Source organism: Saccostrea cucullata, unplaced genomic scaffold, assembly GCF_032062105.1.
Source record: "Saccostrea cucullata isolate Sc308-1 unplaced genomic scaffold, CSIRO_AGI_Scuc_v1 ctg4504, whole genome shotgun sequence".
Taxonomy (NCBI): Eukaryota; Metazoa; Mollusca; class Bivalvia; order Ostreida; family Ostreidae; genus Saccostrea; species Saccostrea cuccullata.
In genome coordinates this window covers 239-22,216 of record NW_026931261.1, presented here as the reverse complement: position 1 = coordinate 22,216, position 21,978 = coordinate 239, and the positions used below count along the sequence as shown (strand labels likewise).

The window sequence follows — 21,978 nt, the reverse complement described above, 5'->3', positions numbered from 1 at the left end:
TTTTCTGGAAAGTGCTGCTGCTTTGAATAGAATTCCCGTTTTTTAAAGTCAAAATTTCAAGTAAATAGGCCCATGTCGAAATATGTTTGACTTTTAACAAATATTTTGTGTACTTGTAAAAGTCAATCTCTCGATTTAAAGAAAGCGCAGCAGCAGTTTCAAGTTAAAGAACATATCCTTTATTCATATTTAAAAAAATGGTTAAGATTTATTTAGTGTATGCCCTTGCGAAAGAACGATTTAATGAGGCACCTCGATGTAAAATATACCTAACTTGAACATTAAAACACGACAAAATTATTTAAATACATCATCTCGATAGTTAATGAATAATCGCACTGAACAAAGGATATACATTGGTATTAATAGCTCTTTAAAACCTGTAAATATAACATTCTGTTTTATAATAAAACGCATTTTTCATTGTTAAAAAATTCCTCAATCTGCCTCTCACAACACATGAAATACGTCATTTTACCAAAATGACGTCATGCATGATTGACAAGTTCATCGAGATCAGTGATCTGTTTGTAACCAGCTGTATCGGATTTTACTAGCAACTTTTTAAAATGCATTGATAATTTTTTATTGTTGTTTATTATGCTAATGCAGTTTAAAGTTGCAAGTTATTTCATTTTCTGGTATTATGAGGAAAACATAAAAGCCATATTTTAGTGTGACGTCACAGTAAACTTTTCCTGTATAAATAAGGCCCCGCCTCCTTATTTCAGCCTTAACAATGCCGCAACTTTTTATAAATTTTTGGCTTAAATCTGTCCTTTGATTGGAAGCGTTTAAAAGCTAGCATGGTTCTACTTTGTTTGAAGAATCGTATTTTTATATATATATATATATATATATATATATATATATATATATATATATATATATATATATATATATATATATATATATATATATAATTTTTTTTGTACCTTTTGATTAATTTAACTTACATTTAAAAATTTCTTCAAGTCTTTGATTGTGTAAAAAATTATAACTAGATTCACTGTTCTAATAAAATTTTGAGAGGCAGAAAAGAAGATATTTTCATACGCCACATTCATTCAGCCAAAAATAAAGTCCCTATTAGTTTTCAAAAGCAGTTTACCATTTCTATTTAAAGTTGTACAATTGTGATGAGGAAAGAAAAATATGGTCTTTTAAATCCCTTACAACTAAATATATAAGACATATAAGCAAATTTACTTTGAATGTTTCATCTAGTCACAAACTAGAGAACAATCCTATCTTAACTTTAAACTGAAGAAAGAATTATTTTTAAAAAGAATTGACAATAAATCCCATTAAATTTAAATGAAATTCACCAGATCATAAAATGATTTCAATGTAAATCTAATATTTTGTCCTTATTATAACAATGTAACATCCTTTCATAAAAATTTCAAAATTGCTCTGAAAATATCTTGATATTTATCAAATATATGTTGTCTACATTTTCCCCACATAATCTTCTGATAACTTGAAGAATAAATGTGATTTTTGTTTACAAAGAAATATTTCAAATTCATTTGTAAACCAATCAAAATAGACGCGACTTGTGATAATCACCTTTTTCACAAGCATATACATAATTACATATACTTGTACATGTATCTCTATTTAACATGTGTAAGGTAATTAATTTTCTTAACCTTTCCTCCCATTTCAGCAACAAACAAATAATTTTTATTTACACATAAACCAATCGGAGCCTTTAGATCACAGTTATCTAAAAAACGAAGGAACTGTCCGTCCTGGTCTAGGATGTGGATACAGTTGTTATCACGGTCTGCTGTCAGGATCTGACTCTGACTGTCTGTTGTGATACCACAGGGTTTAAATGGAATCTTTTTCATAGGAAGATGACCAGTGTATCTAAGTCGGAGTTTTCCAGCTTTGTTCACAACTACAACAGCACCAGCTCCATAGTCAGCAACACAAATATCCAGGTTTCTGTTCTCACTGATGTACTTAATGGTCATATTTGCTGAATACAGAGGTTTACCCTCTTCATCAAACTGGATTGTTTGTTTCTCTGTGGAGCCTGAGTAACAGACAACCTTGGATTGTGTTGCATCTATACTGCGCATGGTAACCAGGAGGTCCCCAGAGGAATTGACACAAAGATTGCCAGGTATCCAGTCCTGTAGTGTGATCATTTCCTTTGGCTGTCCATTCATAACTTTATTAACCGTCATTTGCTTCCCATCAGAGTATACTAGATCTCCATCCGCTGTCACTACTATATCATTTGGAAATGTTCCTGACTTTTTTGTTATTTTCTTGATATGTGAGCCTTGAATGTTAAAGCATTTCATATCACTGACTTTTCCACTTGTCCAGATTTCTTCTTCACTGACGCAGGTAACATTGCGGAGATTTTTATACCCAGTATCTATAGTAGTGATAAGTTCTGGTTCTTCCAGCAGTTTTCTGGTTGATGTTTCTGGTTTCTTCAGTTTGTAGCCGTTTTCATTTGTTGTGGTAGATAATGGTACAAGAGATCCAAAGAACATGTACATATGTTCTCTATCTAATGGTTTAGCATTTAAAATGGGCAGTGATACGTTCACTTTGAGAGGAAGTTTGCTGAATTCTTTGTTTCTGGAGCTGCATTGCATGCACATGGCCACTTCATTTGATTCTTCTATTTCTTTTAGGTTGAGCAGAGTTTGTTCAATGAGAGTCTGTATTTGTTTTATTTCTTCTGCATGTTTCTTCAAAATGTCAAAGTGTTTTATTTTAAAATCATTAATTTCCTTCTTCATGGCATTGAGGACATTGTCAATTTCTCTGTGCCATTGTTTTCCATGTTCTGTCACGGCTGTTGTAAGTTTCTCATATTCTCCATCCAAGTTAGTCATCTGTGTTTCTAGATCTTTTGTGATATCTTTGTATGTAGGATAAATAATGTTTTGTAATTCCTCTTTATCTTTTGCAATATCTTTTTTCTTGGAGTCGTATACTTCTGCTAGGACTAAGAAATTGTGTCCTTTATGTTGTTCTGATGCAGAGCATAAGGAGCAAACAGGGTAGTTACATTACTTGCACTGTAGATCACATAATTTGGATGGATGTGTTGCACACTTTGGATAGATCAAGGTTGATTTTCTTTGTTGGAATGGGACAATTTTATGTTTGTCATATTCATCAGCAATATGATATCCAATACAGGGCTTACAGAGATTGACATGACAGAAATCACAGTACATCTGTACTATAGCTGTCTCACAAAGGTCACATCTCATCACATCCTGGGCACTGAGGTGGGGATCCATAGCTTCTGTAAATATTTCATAGATATAAAGAATAGTTTTGTCATAAGAATTAATTCAACATTTTTATGAATTAATTGATATTTGGGCTGGTCAATGAATACTCATTAATATTACTTCCTTGTATTTACCTGCAAAACTATGATAAAGGTACATATATATGTAGCATTGTATTTAAAATACAAATTTTTAATGTTGGAATCTATTTGATGAACAACTTTATTGCATATCTAAGACTGAATTATTCGAGTCTCAATTTTAGGCTAAATAAAAGTAAATTTGAAATTACCCTTTGAAAAATTATCATAAAAATATACAAACCGAAAGTACATTTGTAAGAACATTTTTGATAATGAATTTCTAAATATAATTACCGCTGTACATGTAGTCACTAGAAAACTTGTCTCACATTTTTAGAATAACGAAAGTCATTAAACGACAGGTTTTTTTTTCATCTTGTTTACATGTTCTAGACTCTTGATTGTCCTCTTCAGAGTGCAATTTCAGACAGAGTTTGTTAACGTTCTGAAATTAGAGTTATCGCTCTTGCAGTGTTTATTGCGTAGTAACATGAACCACAAGCACTTGACGTTTTTAACCTTTATCTTCATAAATAAAAATTCCATATACTATAATAAATATTATAATATAGTCAAGGCATTTTTTTTATTTATGAAGAGAAAGGTTTCAAAAACGTAAAGTGCCTGTGATATGAACTTTGAGCCCCCCCCCCCCCTTCAGGTCCTGAAAATCAGACAATGAGTAATTAAAAATGGTCACAAAAATGTCTCTAAATTCTCAAAGTTATGTGTATTTACCCATTGTGTTTCTTAAACTTCATCTTTAAAGTTAATCATATTATATCAGAAAAATCAGTAAATCTCAAATAAATTTTCAGGAAACGCAAATAGAACTACCAACAGCATATTTTCTTATAGAAAATTGATTAACTAATATATTTTAGGAGTTAGGATCATAGGTATCCAGGCTTTTGAAGAAAATTGTATAAAATTCATACTTATTCGGTACTTTAGTAACTCCTTTTTCCTAGGATCATTTTTTTATGCAAGGCGTATGAAGTGTTTCCTATTATAGAAAACACAGTAAATCACTTCTCATTTTAAATCATGCTTATAAACATCGGTAACTCAGGCTAGATTAAAGGAATTTCGATTTCTTTAACTATGTCCTTTTTCATACTTTTATGAGGTACAAACATAAACTTTTTTCATATCGTTTTTTAAAACTTCAAAGAACATTGAATCAAATTGAGAGGCATAAAATGAAAATTGTTGCAAGATAGGATTTCAATTTCAAGCGTTAATTTGAAGCATTTTGAATAAAATTATAAATTAAGTTACTTTTCCTGGCTGAGGATCGGATATCTTAAGCAAAATGCCAAAATTGTTGACAAAGTTCAATGTCTGAAGATCATCAAACTCACATTGCCCCCTTCCCAAAATAAAATTGTTTAGCTTTGAGCATTTCAAAAACCTATAATAATTTTATTTACTATCACTTGTAAAAATATTATTATACGACCTTTAAGGTGAACAAATACAGAGTTTTTACAAATGTTTAGGCTAAAGGGGGTGGGGGTGTAAGCCCCTTCAACACCCCTTTATAAGTTTCAAATAAACAAACATATGTAGTAAAGTAACCCATCGACCCCCACCCCACCATAAAAAGAGCAAGAACATTCTCCTCCTCAGAGGAAAGACACGCTTCCTAGTCTAAGTTAATACGAAAAACACTTGAATTATGGACCCTTCTGGGTGATTTTAAAGTCGGAGGTGTTAGGTACAACACATTCAGATTATCAATTATCTTTCCAGTGCACTGTACGTTTTATGAAATACGTATGGCATCACAATATTAATTCACTCAAGTCAAGAGTGACCAACTAAGATCTTTCACCCATTTATGTGAGTTTTACACATTTTATTGTATTGAGATCATGACCATTAAAAACATCGTCTCTTAAAAATTCAAAGGCTATCTTTTCTTCTTTGATTGATCAACGTATAAAGATAAATACAAACAATAACAACAAAATACCCCATTTAGTGTATCACTATCAGTAGCCCCGTGGGGATCCGGGTTAGAATAGGTCCTCAGTACCCCCTTGCTTGTCGTAAAAGGCAACTTAATGGGGTGGTATAAACCGAGGCCCCGTGTCACAGCAGGTGTGGCACGATAAAGATCCTTCCCTGCTCAAAGGCCGTAAGTGCTGAGCATAGACCTACATTTGCAGCCCTTCACCGGCAATGGTGACGTCTCCATATTAGTGAAATATTCTGGAGCTGGACGTTAAACAATATATAATCAATCAATCAATCAATCAATCAGTGGCATTCTGAAATCAGGGTTTGTATTGCTGTCAGACCAAATGAATTTGAAACTTTTCTTAAATTATGTTTGTTCACTGAGTACTCCATTGCAGATAAATTCTGATATTATCCTAATTATAATGTCTCTGGTAAAAAGAATGAAAAATGATGTTTACTGTAGGAAAGAGAATAACAGTAGGATTTTTTTATTATTTTATTTCTGTGCATGATGTCTCTTTGGGAATTTTAATAATTATATCCAGATTTTTGGTGCGGAAGACTTATTTTTAAAGTTGACTGTTAAAGCTGACATGAATTCTTAAAAACGCAACATTTTCATCTATGTACGACTTGTTTCATACCAACTATAGCCGTATTCCGCCATATTTCTTTCAGATACCTTGTCTCATTGTAACGATATATACCCAAAAGCGCTCGTTACAGTTGAATGATTTTTTGGTTTGGGTATCGACTTGTGCACATCTCCGATGGTAAAGCATATGAGAACACATGAGGAGATCAAGACATTTCAAAACCACAATAAACAACATAATAATCATATTTCTGAATAATTATTGATTTGAATCAAAAGAAAAAATGCAAGTTTGGTGAGAAATTTAGATGCACGTCACGCATACGTTTTTTTTCAGGGCGCCAATTTATGCAGAATAAACTTGAAATAAAAAGCAGTAAAATCTGCAGACACATTTTGAAATTATATCATTTGAATGGAACAAAACAACCAACGTCTTTGATTTGCAGCCCCTTGCAATTGGTGCATATCGAGAAAACGCCTCGAACGCTATAAACGTACCCATACCTGGTAATAAGGTTACTGCATCCGTTCGAAGATGTGCACAAGTCAAGTGATATACACCCTGAATTCCATTTATTGAAATATGCATCACAAAAAAGAAATAAACTCCGTAAAAGCTCAAAAGTAAACACACTGTCATTACTCCGTACAGACTAGCAGGCCGATACACTTAGTCCGTGCTGATCAGATTTTGGTCAGGGAAAATATCACAAGTGGAAAGATAAGTTATTTGGTATTTGCACGGCTGAAGGGGGGGGGGGTGTATTATAACTGCTGTTCATAAGCTATAATTGTGAATTGTCTATCTAAATGTAGTTCTAATATACATTCTATACAAAGTCATGTATATAGTCTGCAGTTGGTTTGCGTCGCAAAATTCATTTGTCAATTATAACTGATTATTTTAGTACTAATCTCAAATCTAAACCAAGTAATTTGATGTACGGTAATTATTTACTTCAAATCTTAAAAGCAGTTAACCAGAATACAATTTGTTTTATGTGTACATAGATCTATACGTTATTCAACAGACAAACACAGGAAGAAATGCCATCCCCTGTTCAGATTGACATCTAGGCATTTGATTTTTAGGCGGGGGGGGGGGGGGGCGTGCAAAAATAATTGACATGACCGTTATCTAAATATTCTTGGAAGACAGACATCTCTGCCGAATTCAATTTTGAATTTTTTTTAAATGTGTCACTCCGACCACAAAGTATGTGCATTTTGAGGAATGTATAAATGTTTTATAATTATGTTGTTATAGAGATTCTATCGAGATTTCAGTATCCCTGCCTGATAGTCTCGCTATTTTTTTTTTTTTATATTTATATAAATAATTTCTGTAGGAGTATTTGGGAGATAATTTTAAAAGCTAGGGTAGGGATTCTTGACACTGGTTGAATACGGATAATTTTTATTTACTCTTTTGTATACTGAACTAACTCTCTCTCTCTCTCTCCCTCTCTCTCACTCTGTAACCATCCCTTAGGGCAATAATAGGTATAAGATCCTACGCACTTTCTGCTGTACCATTTATTAAGCCTTAGGACAGATCAAGGATTTTTTTTTGCAGGCGGGATGTCGAAACTTCATAAATTGAATAATAATTTAAATTTGGACAAGAAGTTAACCCAAACGGCCAAATTGAAAGAGAAACTAGAGGTATTGTGAGCAATGAGCTCACTAAATGATACCCCCGCCTCCCATATGGTTATAATGGCAAAGTCCATATTTTGCTGTTGTCGCTAAACCCAAAATACGTGTTGGATCAAAAAGTAAAATAGGAGGTGCACAATGGTAATATGTAATAAACCTAAGATTCTGTGAAAGTTTTAGTAAATTTCACTAAGTGGTATAAGAGGATTTGCGGATAAGAGATGGGTACCCCAAAGCGTAACAGACCGACGGACGGACATAACTATAACTATATACCCTCCCACTTTTCAAGCGGGGGATATAATAAACGTGAAATATACATCACAGGAATGGGTACATTGGGAACTTTCTCAAATACCTTCTCAAACGCATTGGCATCGGAAGCAAATTGAAAGTGTGTGTGTGTGGGGGGGGGGGGGGGGGGGCTAAGTGCAAAAATTTTTTTTATACGTTCAAAAAATCTGAGAAGCTTTAAAAAAAGGGGAAATGTCCTTTTCCAAAACACGAATATCATATTTCGTGTAGGGAAAGGGGGGAGGTAGGTTCGAACTTCAGTAACAAATTTTTTCTCCAAACACCAACACTTTCCTCTTTGTTAACCTATACTGCGACTTGTCTGTGGAAAGTGTGTGGGGGGGGGGGGGGGGGGGGGGCTAAACCTACGCAGCAATGTTCAGTGTCTATAATAAGCATATATTTGTAAAAAAAAAAAAAAAAAAAAAAAAAACTATCCCCCGGTTCCGACACCTATGCTCAACCGTACGAGTCGAACCTGAACCTGGGCAACAGACAAGAGAATTTTTAAAAAGCTAATTGTAGGTAGAATGTTGAATTCTCCCGGGGGTGGGGGTGGGGGTTGCTCTCTAATTCTATCTGCTTTTTCCAGTAATCGTTAATTATTTATGTCTATTAATTTAATTTACATTAAATTCTGGTCAGCGCAACTTCTTATAAACCACTGAACAGAGTTTTGTCGTACTTTCGAAATATTTATAGGAGTCAATGTTTGTCTAGATTTGCACATCACCAGGAAATTCCGAATTCTTTATTTTTTCGGGAATTTCCGCACTTTTACATTTAGATTTTGGCCATATCTTGAATATAAAGATGAGCAGTTTGTCAGCGCAATTCCTCATAAACCGCTGCACACAATTTCGTCAAACTTTGCAGATATTTAGGACACAATGTGCATAGATTTGCATATAACAAGAAAATTACGATTCCTTAATTTATTTTTTTTTTTCTGGGAATTTCAGCACTTCGACTTTTGGGGGAGCGTGGGGTATGTTTTCATTCATTGTACATAAAATTATAAATAACTTTAAATCAAATTATATTAGGTCTAATAAAGCCAATACACAGTATTTATTTGATAATAATTAATCATAAAGAAATTAATATGTTTCAGACGTTTCCTTAAATTATTTTTATGAGAGTTTTAATATGCATGTTTTATTACACCCCCCCCCCCTCCTATCACAGGAAAATATCTTCAAAAGGTGAATGATTCGTAATAATGCATGCTTTATTATAAATTTAATGAACTTAAACCATGTAATCATAAATTCTATTTGCAACATTTACAGACAAGAGTAATGTTTAGTTTTGAAAAAATCACTTGCATTTTACTGAGCTTTCAACCTTTGATATTTTCCCTGAGCAAATAAAATGATCGGCATGGGCCACGTGTGTCCAAGCATCTTTTACTGTTGAGTTAGCAATGGATTACTGAGATGCATTTTTCAATAAAAGTAAAATAGGATAATTCTTTCGACATGTGCACATCCCTGTAACGATAGCAGTATATTCAGGTAAATGTTTTATCACTGCGTTTGACGCGTTTTCTCGACCTGCATGGATTTTTGCTGTACATGAATGTATTCCGTGTTAGTGTATTTTCTATATTGCAGCAAATGCATTCAAAAATAATTTAATTCTCGGTATAGTTCTATTGTTTGGTTGAATTCTTACTTTTCAAACATGTATTTGGTCAGTTTATTCAGTTTATGGACTTCTAAAAACTGTGCTATCGGAGATGTGTACATGTCGACAGCCAGGCTAGAAAATCACTCAAGTGAAACAATTCTACAAGGCTATATATAGCAGGTACAGGTGGCCAAAAATCTTCGATAAATATGGCGGAATTGAAGAAATATGGTGGACAAGGGCGTTAGTAAGTCGTACAAAGATGAAAACTGATGCCTTTTTCAGAGTTCATGTCAGCTTTAATGGTATTGTGTGTGTAACGATTTTTTATGGTACATATCTTTGATTGCGATTTGGTCCTATGAACAGGGCCACATCAGTGTGCTTGAAGGTTGATATACATGTATCTGATGATGTGTTATTTGCTAACAATCTGCTAACAAACCGTAAGAAAAGTCAGGTCTGAAAGTTAAATTTAATAGAATGCTAGTTCAATTATGATAATATGATTAATCATTATATTATATGAAACTAGTGAGAAAAATTGATTAAAATATAAAAATCTATAAAAATATAATTTAAAAAAAATTAATACGATGGTGTTTGATACAAGAAAAAAAAATCTTTTGAGGAATCTCTTGTGTTTTTTGATAAAATTCGGGGTAAGGGAAAAAGTGTTCATTTATAAATGCAACTAAAAAATTGGAAATATGAGATAGGAAAATGTAAACTGATTGTAACCTGACTTGGGAGAGGGCTAAATAAGGCTGTGCCTAGATTCTGCCCAATTACCTATTCCCTTGATTCCTGATTATATTTTGGCATTGTACCGTAATAAAATAAAATTAGTTTCAAAAGCAATATTTATTTATTAGTATAAAAAGTCAAAATTCATGACTATACTAGGATTTAAGATTAATTTTCTTGCACAAGGGTGTCCATATTCTTGTAACATGTCTCATGGCATATTTTTCTTGCAGTCAAAAGGAAGACTTTTATAAGAAGCACAGTGTATTTGCATGTCACATCAATATCAGTTATACTTATGTGTTGATTTTTTTACAATATGAACTGATTCGCCTGTCATGACATTTTTGTTATAAAGAAAAATGACATCATCAGTTGATGCATACTCACATCATCATTTCATGTGTACATTTTTTTTCTCTGGTGCCTATACATGTGCATTCATTTGTCAGTGCCATGTTTGTAACAAAGAATCAGGTTTATTTTGTAAAAGCATTTAGTTAACATATTTTATTAGGATATCTATATGCATTAAAATTACTCAGCCTGAAGAGAAATCTGTGTTTGTTTTATTTACGGTTATCTACATACCGACACACTGTCTAAATGCAGTCAAGCTTTGTTCAGGTCTGGACGATTTCTAAATATGGAAGTCAAGAACGATAACCGTGAATTGCTATTAATACACAGAATAAACAAGGCACTAATCCTTCTGACCAATCAGATAACAGCATTTAGACAAACCCATGAGAAAATAAATAAAACACGTGGTATTTAAGTTTTTTGCTTAAAAGATTTTTTTAGAACAAACTTTTTGTAAACTTTATGCGCATTTGGGAATAATATGATATTTACGACAATTCTACCGTGAACAAACACGACTTGAAAGCTTAGAATACGTTTTCAGTGGAATAAAAAAAATCTGTCTCTAGGAGGTAGCAATCCCAAAAATTTAACTTACGTTAAAAAATTGATACAAATATGGTAAAGTTTCAGCTTTTAGAGCCTGACATAAAAATCTTATCGAAAAGATATCAGTCTTTATCATTTTTGAGTGTTTATTACAGAATACTAGTAGTCCATGCAATTTCTGATATGCGAAGTAAGATATATTGGGATAAAACGCATTCATGTATAATTACAGGATTCTCTTTTCTCCACGTTATATGCCTTTCCTTATGCCCATTTAAAGTCTGCATAGCGAAGTATTCGGCGCTCGTGAAACGCGTGAATTCAAAACTATATGTGTATAGTCCATACGATAAACACTTGTGTGAGTTGATCTATACACATTGAATTTAAGCATTATCGATGAAAATTGGACGGCTAAGCAAAATTATATTTACCATCATATAATATATTCTGGTAAATGTTATAATTGAACTTGATAAAAACTTGCTGGTGCGATCTACATGTATACCTCTGTAAACGATTACATTCTATCGTGCATTATTTTTTTTTTTTTACCGAGATAAAAATGTCAAGGTTGTTCACAGTAAAAATGTGGGGAATACCTTATTCTTCAAAAGTTTTCATCTTACTTCTAAAGATTTTTTGTTAAAAAAATCTTTTTGAGGAAAAAAACAAAAGCACGTGTTATCTTTTTGTTCTTTTAAAACATGTTTTGGGGTGTGTAAAAATGCTGTTGTCTGATTGGACCGAAAAATAATTACGTGTACTTGATGTACATTTATAGCAACTTTCGATTATCGTTCTTGACTTCCATATTTAGAAATCGTCCAGACCTGTTGTTATATCGAATGCAGTGGGTCTGAGAAAAAATCAGATGTCCAAGAATTTGCAATATTGATGGTAATAATGGTTGGGATTTTAAAATCTGTTCAACATATCCTATCACTCAAGATACGGTGTTCAAGGAAACATTTTATCTGTATTACAAATGCAGAGATATGTTAGTGCCACAAATGGAAATAAGGCATCCTTATTTTATTACCAGTGTGTCATGGATTAAAGATTTTATAAGAAAACATGGTCAAATTCTGCAGATATCAATTCTATACGGATCTGCATTGATACTCATACTCACTACATTGTAATATTCTGTTAGCAAGTGCTTATACATAACCATTTTTGATCGAGAATACATCATCGTTATATTTAAATGTTGAGTTCAAGGCCACAAGTGCATAGGCGTCGGAACTGGGGGAGGGGGGGGGGGTAGCCCTTCCGCACAACCGCCCCCCCCCCCCCCAAATTGACCTTGCATATTAGCCCTCCCCACTTTCAATTAGCTTTCGACGCCCATGAAGTGTTTTTTAGGGACTAAAAGTTCATCATTCAAATTTATTCGAGTTTTCTTGGCCCGATTTTAACCACTTCTTTCAATCAATACGGGCTGAGATGAATTATGTGTCTTTTTTTTCCTTTACACATATTTTTAAGTCTGTATCACTTTAAAACTTTCGTTTCTTACCTTTGAAAGGTTTTAATTAAAGAAAATATAAAATTTTTGTTTTTTCATAGAAATATCCTTTTCCTTTAGACCTCCGATGCTGAAGATTTCAAGCAATAGTCTGCATCAAATACTTTGTACTACTTCTAATACTGACAGAAATGAACCTTAGTGCGAAGGATTTGAAGCAAACTATTGCTAGAACTCTTCAGCTAATTAATTTCAGCTCGTTTTGATTGAAACAAGTGGTCGAAGTCGGCCAAGAAAACCCGAATCAGTATGTGTGATGTTGGACGTCGAGGGACATCAGACCAAAATGTTTAGTCCCTATGACATCTCGATAAGTTTGAAGATTTTGGACAAATCCTGCTTCATATAGATACAAAAATAGTTCAGCTAATAACGGGGCGCAATTGGTACGCATGGGGATTCCAATAGATTGTTGAAAGCCCTGACCTCCAAAAACCAATTCGATATTGTCAATTAAATTCAAGCATCTTTTTGATATGAGCTTCCAGAGTAATTTGTATTTACAAATAGAATGTTTTTAATAAAATCATTTTGCAAATGACCAATGACAAGGTAATTACTTGTCACATTTTTATTTTTAAAAAAAGCAGCTGTCAATGATGTCAAAAAGCCGGTATTTTAAGTTGTCATGGGAATTGTAGAGTGTATTCGATTAAGACAACCCGTGTCGCACTAGTGTTAAATATGCGCATGCTCACTGATTGAACTCTAGTGATCTAAATAAAACATCTCGTGTTGTTTAGTGTCTGCATATATATGGCGGGGAAAACAGTTAATTCCCTGTATATCTGGTTTGAATAGGACAAACAATTATTAACAAACAATAACCAATAATCAAGTAAAGAATAACAGATAATTAAAAACAAAACCTCAAAGCAGAAATTAATTGTTCAGCAAAATGTATTTTCTTACAGATACAACATGTATTTTATAGATTATTTATCCTTGCAATATTTTTCAACAAGTCAATACCTCCTCTTATTAGGGTGTTGCTAAAACGCGGAATGGAAAACGGAAAATTAATGTCGAGCAAATAACCTAGATTTGATATAAATCACACATAAAAAGCAATATTCATGATATAAAAGGCACCTCTAATGAAAAAAATGAAACGATATATTCATGAATCTGATGCACCACTCACATGCGATGGTCAATAAATATAGTCTGTGTACTAACTAGACTCAAATCCCGAGTATCATTCTGAAGGTTTCGTTCAAATTATTTTTTTAAGAAAGCTCATTAATAAATGAAAAATATGAAATAGGCGAAAGGAAAAAATACTAGTATGTACATACATGTATCTGTAAAGACAAAAAAGCATGCACCCGTTTTGACATTTAGATTATGCATGCAGTGGAGTATCCAGGAATCTTGAAAATAGAGGGGGGGGTATTTTGGGGTCGGAATAGGTGCCCTCAGCAACATAAAAATTGATTTGATAAATTTCATGTATATTTTGGTCACCAAAAATAGGTTTGGGTGGGGTCTTCGGCGTCTTGACCCTTCTAAATCCACCAGTGACATGATATCAATGCATATTGAGAAATTAAAATATGAACATAAGAAAAAAGTTCTTGCAAAGTGTTTTATTAGCGTGTTCAACTGTTTTCTTTAGTTGCAATTTTTCAGATATGAGAGGAAAACAGGGAAACTCAAAATGTTTACGGGGTCATTCATACCCATCCCCACCTCCAAACACACTTTAACTTCATTGACTGTACAGATGATACATAAATTTTGCCACAGTTAAGATTTTTGACTCTTTCTTTATATCCAGGATTTAAATACTATAGATAGAAAGCAACTCTATTTTGTATAAAATGTTAACAAGTTTTACACTCGAGGTGTTTATCCGATCTTGCCGGAAAGGGGTACTCTAGCAGTACTCTTAAGATATTTTTTTTATATTTTTATTTCTCTTACCAGTTAACATGATTCATCTATATATCAAATGTTAGCCTCTCCCTCCCCCTTTTTCCAGACATAAGGTTTTCACTGTAGAAATGTTCATTGAAACCCCCAACACTTTCTGTTAAATTAATGTAGTAAGTTAGTGTAAATAAATAAGTAATGAAAGAAGTTTGAGATGGAATCCCCCCCCCCTTCCGATTTGAACAATTGTTTTCTTTTTTCGCTTGTCCAGTTCTTTTCAGGTACTAGTAAATTGATTGTTTCTTCTCCGACACCCCCCCCCCCCCCATCTAAAGCGATGCTACGTCACTGCTTTGTCAGCGGTTTTCGTGAATAAGAGACTTAACAGGGCTATAATAAACTTGCATTTATTAATGAGGGATTAAATATGCATGAGTTTACCGTTTCTGATAAAATTTATGTATTTTAAATGATTTAATCTGAAATTAAAATTTTTGTTTTCCGTTCCGTTTTCCGTTCTGCGTTTTAGCAACACCCCTCTTATTAACATAAAAAAGTAGAATAAGAATGTCTCCACATACATACATGTCAATTTTATTAAATACTATTGTGACGTACCATTGTTTTTGAAGGAGGGGGGGGGGGAAGGCAATCCAGAGAGAAAAAAAAACGAAACTCCTATTTAGTTAGAGGAGGGGGATGTAGATCCCACTTCCTTCAGCACCAAATTTTATTCATACAAGACGACTTCACCCTTGCTTGGCTTTACTGTATTAAAAAGGGTGAGAAAGCTATCGGTGGTCTTTCAATGAAGATATTTTAAAAGTAAAAAGATGTTTTGAAAAAAAGTGTGGGGAGCGCTTCCACCAGCTGCTACGTACCTTTATTCTGTCCCCCGTAACATTTTGCATTGGGTATAATAATTGGTCAGAAAAGTACCATAGCTGACATTTTTCATTAATATAGTGTTAGTCATAGGATGTGAGAGACACATACTTTTATAAAAAAAAAAAAAAATGTGACGCCGGTTCGAATTAAGAAAACATGAGCTAGTGTGTTTATTTCATGGTATTACATGGCTGTGGAATTTAATTTTGAGTTTGTAAAAATAATGTTCAATATTTCAACTAAAATTTTTTTTTTAAAAAAATACGCATGAAATTGTTCAATAATTATTACGATTGTAATTAAAGGCTGAAAGGTAATTTCTATATACTTATAACATTTATTGTAAAAAAAAGAATCGGTTGGTTCTGGGGACCCGACCTCCATATTTATAAGATTACACTGTAATACATGTACATGCAACTGTAAAATTTATTTTGCTCTCAAATTCGATCCTGTATTTATCTTAAAACTGAATTATTAATAATAATAATTTGACTTCATAAGGAAATTAACACGAAATATCTATGCTGCGATTGTTAAATCTATAAAAATAATTTTTATTAGTGAATCAATAAGCATCTATTAGACATTTTTGTAATCAAGGGGCCCGTTTTTACAAAAGAACTTACATTTAAGACCAAAATTTAATTCTGCGATTTTATTCTTCTTGAATAGAATTAAGAATGTTTCTTTGGTAACTTTTTGCTAAACAGTTTATTTTCAAAAATTTATAATCAACATAAAATTTTAGTTTTAGTCGTAATTTCTTTTGTTACAGAAAAACAGGTTCCAGGGGTTCGGGCAACAATTAAAGGAATATATATTTTTTTTTTTAATGGAAAAACTTTTTTTTTTAAATTAAAAACTGTCAATGATAACACAACAGTAATTTTAGGAGGTTGACCTGAAAACTAAAAAAAAAAAAAAAAAAAAGAGGAATGTCAAAATTATAATGCTGGGCTGGGTTTCACAAAACTATCGTAAGATTTGTCCTAAGATAGATCTTAAGATCATCTTAAGATCTGACTTATGACAATCATAAGATTTGTCACTGCTGTTTCATAAAACTATCTTACGTATAAGAAATCTTAAGACAAATCTTAAGACGAATTTCATTCTTCAATTTCACAAGAATTTTTTAAAAATATGTTTGCACGAGGTTTAGCTGCCTTTCCTTAATTTTTCAGATATACGTACCCCCCAAAAAATAAACATTTTATTGTATCAACTTTAATGTAATAAGAGTGTGTGTTTGTGTATGTTGGGTCATAAACTTAAATTTGAATTAATATCATAATCATATATAAAAAAAATGAATAAATTTGTTTAAATGTCTTCTTCCTCAGAAATTAGGAGTTCCTAGCGGCATTAGTGAGATGCTTTTTTAATTAATGCTAATAGAGTATCTGAACCTTTCCAAGTACTAAATGATTATAGCAATGAATCCTTTTGAAACATCAAATTGTGTTCAAAGTTCGTTCATAAAATTCGATTCGCTTCAATGCTGCAGTAAAATAACAATGCTAGAGATGAAAAAGAAACAAAAAAAAAAATTTCCAATTAAAATTTTATATTTTCAGTACTGTAACATGTAAGAACGAATGAAGAAAGCATGTACATAGTAACATACTGCATCAAATGTTACAGCATGATTTTCATACACATTACGCATTCTTGTAGATTAATGAGGGATACCCCAAGAATAAAATCATTATACCCCCCGCTTGAAAAGTGGGAGGGTATATAGTAATCGTTAATTCCTTCCGTCCGTCTGTTATGCTTTGGGGTACCCATCTCTTATCCGCAACTCCTCCCATAGCACTGAATGAAATTTGATGAATCTTTCACAGAATCTTTATTATACATATTTCCATTGTGCACCTCGTATTTTTATTTTTGATCTGACACATATTTTGGGTTTCCCGGCCATGGCAACTCATGGACTTTGTCATCCGTTATAACCAGATGGGAGGCGGGGGGTATCATTTAGTGAGCTCATTGCTCACAGTAACTCTAGTTTGATTTTCATCTAATTTTGTACCACTGAATGTACTGTTATTTCCTCATTTAAAAAAAATCACCATAATGAAATAAAATAAAGTAAAACGTCTAAAAATGAAAAGTAGCTACATTATTTTATTTTTCTTTTACTTACAGAGACTTATCTAATCCATAAAAATGCAAATACTTCGTATTTTTGTTTATTAAATAGATGTTAATGTAACCTATCAATAAATAAACTTTATGCATCTCGAACACAAGATCTGGAATTACTTTAGCCATTAAAAAAATGCTTAAGTTAGTAATGCTTGATCATACTTATTGTGATATTCTTGCGAAGTATGGCATTCAAATGAAACAATTTTGAATAAAGTTATATATGATATATGAATTTTACATACAAGGCCTTAATAGGGGGCATTTCAGTTGGAAGGGGACACAAGCAAAGAAAAAATGCATTGGATAGAATAAAGTGGAAAAACATAAAGTAGGTACATTTTAGGTTTTCTATCGTTTATATACTGACAAATTATTTTTGCGATGGGGAGGGGGGTGTTCCGTTTTCCCAAATACAGTTCAAGGTTTGTTCTTTTACTACAAACCATTTATCTTTAAATATCCTTCGGTTTTTAGCTAAAATATATACTGTGCCTGTTTCATTTTAGACTTAAGACATGTATCTAGTTGTCTTAAGAGTTTGATAGATCTTAAGATTATCATAAGATATGACCGTTTTGTGAAACAGCTATGGTGCAATCTTAAGATAATTTTCGGTCTTAAGACAGTTCTTAGTCATAAGACAGCTTTGTGAAACTAGCCCCAGACTTTTTTCATTGACGTTGTAAATTTCTAATACAAATACTGACAAATTTATGCAGAAACAGTTTTCGCATTAACAATGCGACTTCACCTCCCGCCATTTCTTTTACCTGTTACTCCAGGTAAACTGAGGAATATACTCGCGTAACACGGGTTGATCACCCGTGTCGAAGATAGGTTGTTTTATTTACAACTCTAGTGACTCGTGTAACCTGTGTCGCTTAATCGAATATACCCCTAGTGTATAAAGTTGGAAAGTTGTTATAAGACTTGAAATAGTAGAACACCAAAGAGTCTGCCACAACAGCTGATTCTGGGCTTTCATTTATTTTGTTTAAAGCCAATTCCATAGTTTTTAAAATGATATAACCTATAACTTGGTTGTATTTTGTCTTACATATTTCAAACCACTTGTAATGCCTTTCTTTTCAATCGGAAAAAAAATCCAAACTTACTACGAATATTTCTTCTGCCTGATCAATACATAATCCTCCAGGAAACCTGATCCCATCTCTGAACTTTCCATGAGTCCATTTTTATAAGCAGTTTACAGATTTGTGTTATTTTGGATGTTTTAAAATATAAATCACCTGTAGTTATCGCCACTTTTTTTTAGTTCGCAAAAAAAATAGGTGTAGATATAGAAAGGTGGACTCCGTTCCTAGGCACCTATAGCATTTACTTGTAATTGATTTGGTATTCCGTTGAAAGTTTCTAAACTTGAAAAACATATTTCATGCGGGGATGGGGGTTAGAGTCCAACTTCAACTTTCAGTCCTAAATTTTCTACATAGAATACCACATTACCCTTTATATTTAATCTATAACAAAAATAAAATCAACTTATTTCATATTTTAAGATACATGTAATACTGTAAATGTATTACATTTGGCAACTACGATATTTGGCGGAAATTCAATTTTCAACTAGTTAGTGTAGATTTGATTTAATGCTGTCTGAATGTGCTACACGTAGCTATAAATGTTAATATACAAGACATTTAGCGATGTGCGTGAATTAGCGGACTCTCCTTTCCACCAAAATCGCTAAATAAAATACACTGCTAAATGTAATACGTTTACAGAATTGTCTTGAATATTATAAAAGTTGGTACAAACATACGCATTAAAAGCCTAATATACGGCATCTATTTCCAATATCTTGAACCTACATGTATAAACTTAAGAAGAAATTATTTTAAATAAGATTGATTGATTGATTGATTGTATATTGTTTAACGTCCCTCTTGAGAATTTTTCACTCATGCCGGTGAAGGGCTTCAAATTTAGACCTATACTCGGCACTCAGGGCCATTGAGCAGTGAGGGTTCTTTATCGTGCCAACGCCTACCGTGACACGGGACCTACGTTTTTAAGGTCATATCCGAAAGACCCGTGACTTTCACTTCTAGTGCCGAGTGCTTGGCGAAGGAACAGACACTACCTATGTTTACGTCTTAGGTATGACGCGGCGCCGCGATCGAGAATCGAACCCAAGCATCCCGATCACGAAGCGAACGCTCTACCACTAGGCTACCGTGACCGGTATATTTTTTTTTAAATAAGAAGTAATAATTAATTGCTTCAATTCAAATGAAAACCAGCATATCATGATCTCAATGTGTATCCTTATTATAACAATGTAACATCCTTTCATAAATATTTCATCAAATTCTCTGAAAATAATTTCATATTTATCATGTTTATGTAGTCTACATTTTCCACTTTTCATCTTCTGAAAACTTAAGCAAAAAAAATATTCTTTGCAATGAAATGTTATCTCACAAAATGATATGTTTCAAATTTATATAAAAAAATAAACCCATTGTGACAACCTTTTCACAAGCATAATTATGCATATTCATGTATCTCTATTTAAGGTAGTTAATTTTCTTAACCTTTCCTCCCCATTCAGCAACAAACAAATAATTTTTATTCACACATAATCCCCATGGATCCTTCAGATCACAGTTATCTATATAACGGAGGAACACTCCGTCCTGGTCTAGGATGTGAATACAGTGGTTATCACCGTCTGCTGTCAGGATCTGACACAGACTGTCTGTTGTGATGCCATAAGGTTTAAATGGTTTCTTCTTTACGGTAGGAGGATGACCAGTGTATCTAAATGGGAGTTTTCCAGCTTGGTTGACAACTACAACAGCACCAGCTGCACTGTCAGCCACACAGATATCCAGGTTTCTGTTTTCACTGATGTACTTAATTGTGTCATTTCCTGAATACAGAGGTTTACCCTCCTCATCAAACTGGATTGTTTGTTTCTCTGTGGAGCCCGAGTAACGGACAACCTTTGATTGTGTTTTATCATTACTGAACATGCTAACCAAGAGATCCCCAGAGGAGGTGACACAGAGATAACCAGGTGTCCAGCCCTGTAGCCTGATTATTTTCTTTGTCTTTCCATTCTTAACCTTATTAATAGTCCCTTTCCTCCCATCAGCGTATACTAGATCTCCATCACCTGTCACGGCTATATCATTGGGAAATGTCCTTGATTCTTTTGTTATTGTCTTGATATGTGAGCCTTGAATGTTAAAGCATTTCATATCACTGACTATTCCACTTGTCCAGATTTCTTCTTCATTGAGACAGGTAACATTGCGGAGTTTTTCATACCCAGTTTCTATAGAAGTGATAAGTTCTGGTTCTTCTAGCAGTTCTCTGGTTGTTATTTCTTGTTTCTTTAGTTTGTAGTCATTTTCTTCTGATGTAATAGATAATGGTGTAAGAGATCCAAACAACTTGTAGAGCTTTTCTCTATCTATTGGTTTAGCATTAAAAATGGACAGTGATACATTAACTGTGGGAGGAAGTTTGCTGAATTCTTTGTTTCTGGAGCTGTATTCCATGGTCATAGACACTTCATTTGATTCTTCGATCTTTTTCAAGTTGAACAGAGTTTGTTCAATAAGACATTGTAATTGTTTGAATTCCTCTGCATATTTCTTCAACATTTCATGGTGTTTTACTTTAAAATCATCAATTTCTTTTTTCATGGCGTTGATGACATTGTCAATTTCTCTGTGCCATTGTTTTCCATGTTCTGTCACGGCTGTTGTAAGTTTGTCATATTTTCCATCCAAGTTAGTAATCTGTGTTTCTAGATCGTTTGTGATTTCTTTGTATGTAGGATAAATAATGTTTTTTAATTCCTCCGTATCTTTTGCAATATCATTTTTCTTTGAGTCGTATAATTCTGCGAGGACTAAGAAATTGTGTCCTTATAGGAATGAGAGCACCAAATCCCCGGATGAACACATGGCTTTGTTTGTTATGGAACATTAAACCGACTACTGAATGGGTAGGCGTTACGCCATTGGCTGAAATCAGGTATTTAATTGTTTTCATTTTAAAGTAAAATTAATGACCTTTGAAATAAATGATGGGATGAGGGAATATTACAGAAACTATAGAAATACCAGGGAAGATTTTAGGAGTGGGGGTTGATTTTTTATGTCGCGTGTTATTTACTGCGAATCTCTATAAGTTGAAAATAACTGCAATTTTGACCTATAAACGCAATGGGACCATATATTTTTTTCAGTATTTTTTGTTAGGGCTTAGAACAAAGTTTGAAATGATGCTAAAGATTTTTCTGAAATTGTCATAGTAAAGTACTGAGAGGGCCTAAGGTTTGTATGGAGTTCTATGGGAAAATAATTAGTGGTCTTTTCC

General features: G+C 33.2%; 1 protein-coding gene across 1 annotated transcript; it reads right to left on the bottom strand.

Annotated features, from left to right (window-relative positions):
* Positions 1-1,483: 1,483 nt before the first annotated feature.
* LOC134232001 (uncharacterized) lies at positions 1,484-21,523 on the bottom strand (the record flags this gene model as incomplete). The annotated part of the gene is given in 3 exon segments (XM_062713942.1): positions 1,484-3,286; positions 3,410-3,417; positions 20,155-21,523. Coding segments are annotated over 3 exon segments (3,044 nt in total), but the record flags the coding sequence as incomplete, so codon positions are not given.
* Between the last annotated feature and the right edge of the window lie 455 nt (positions 21,524-21,978).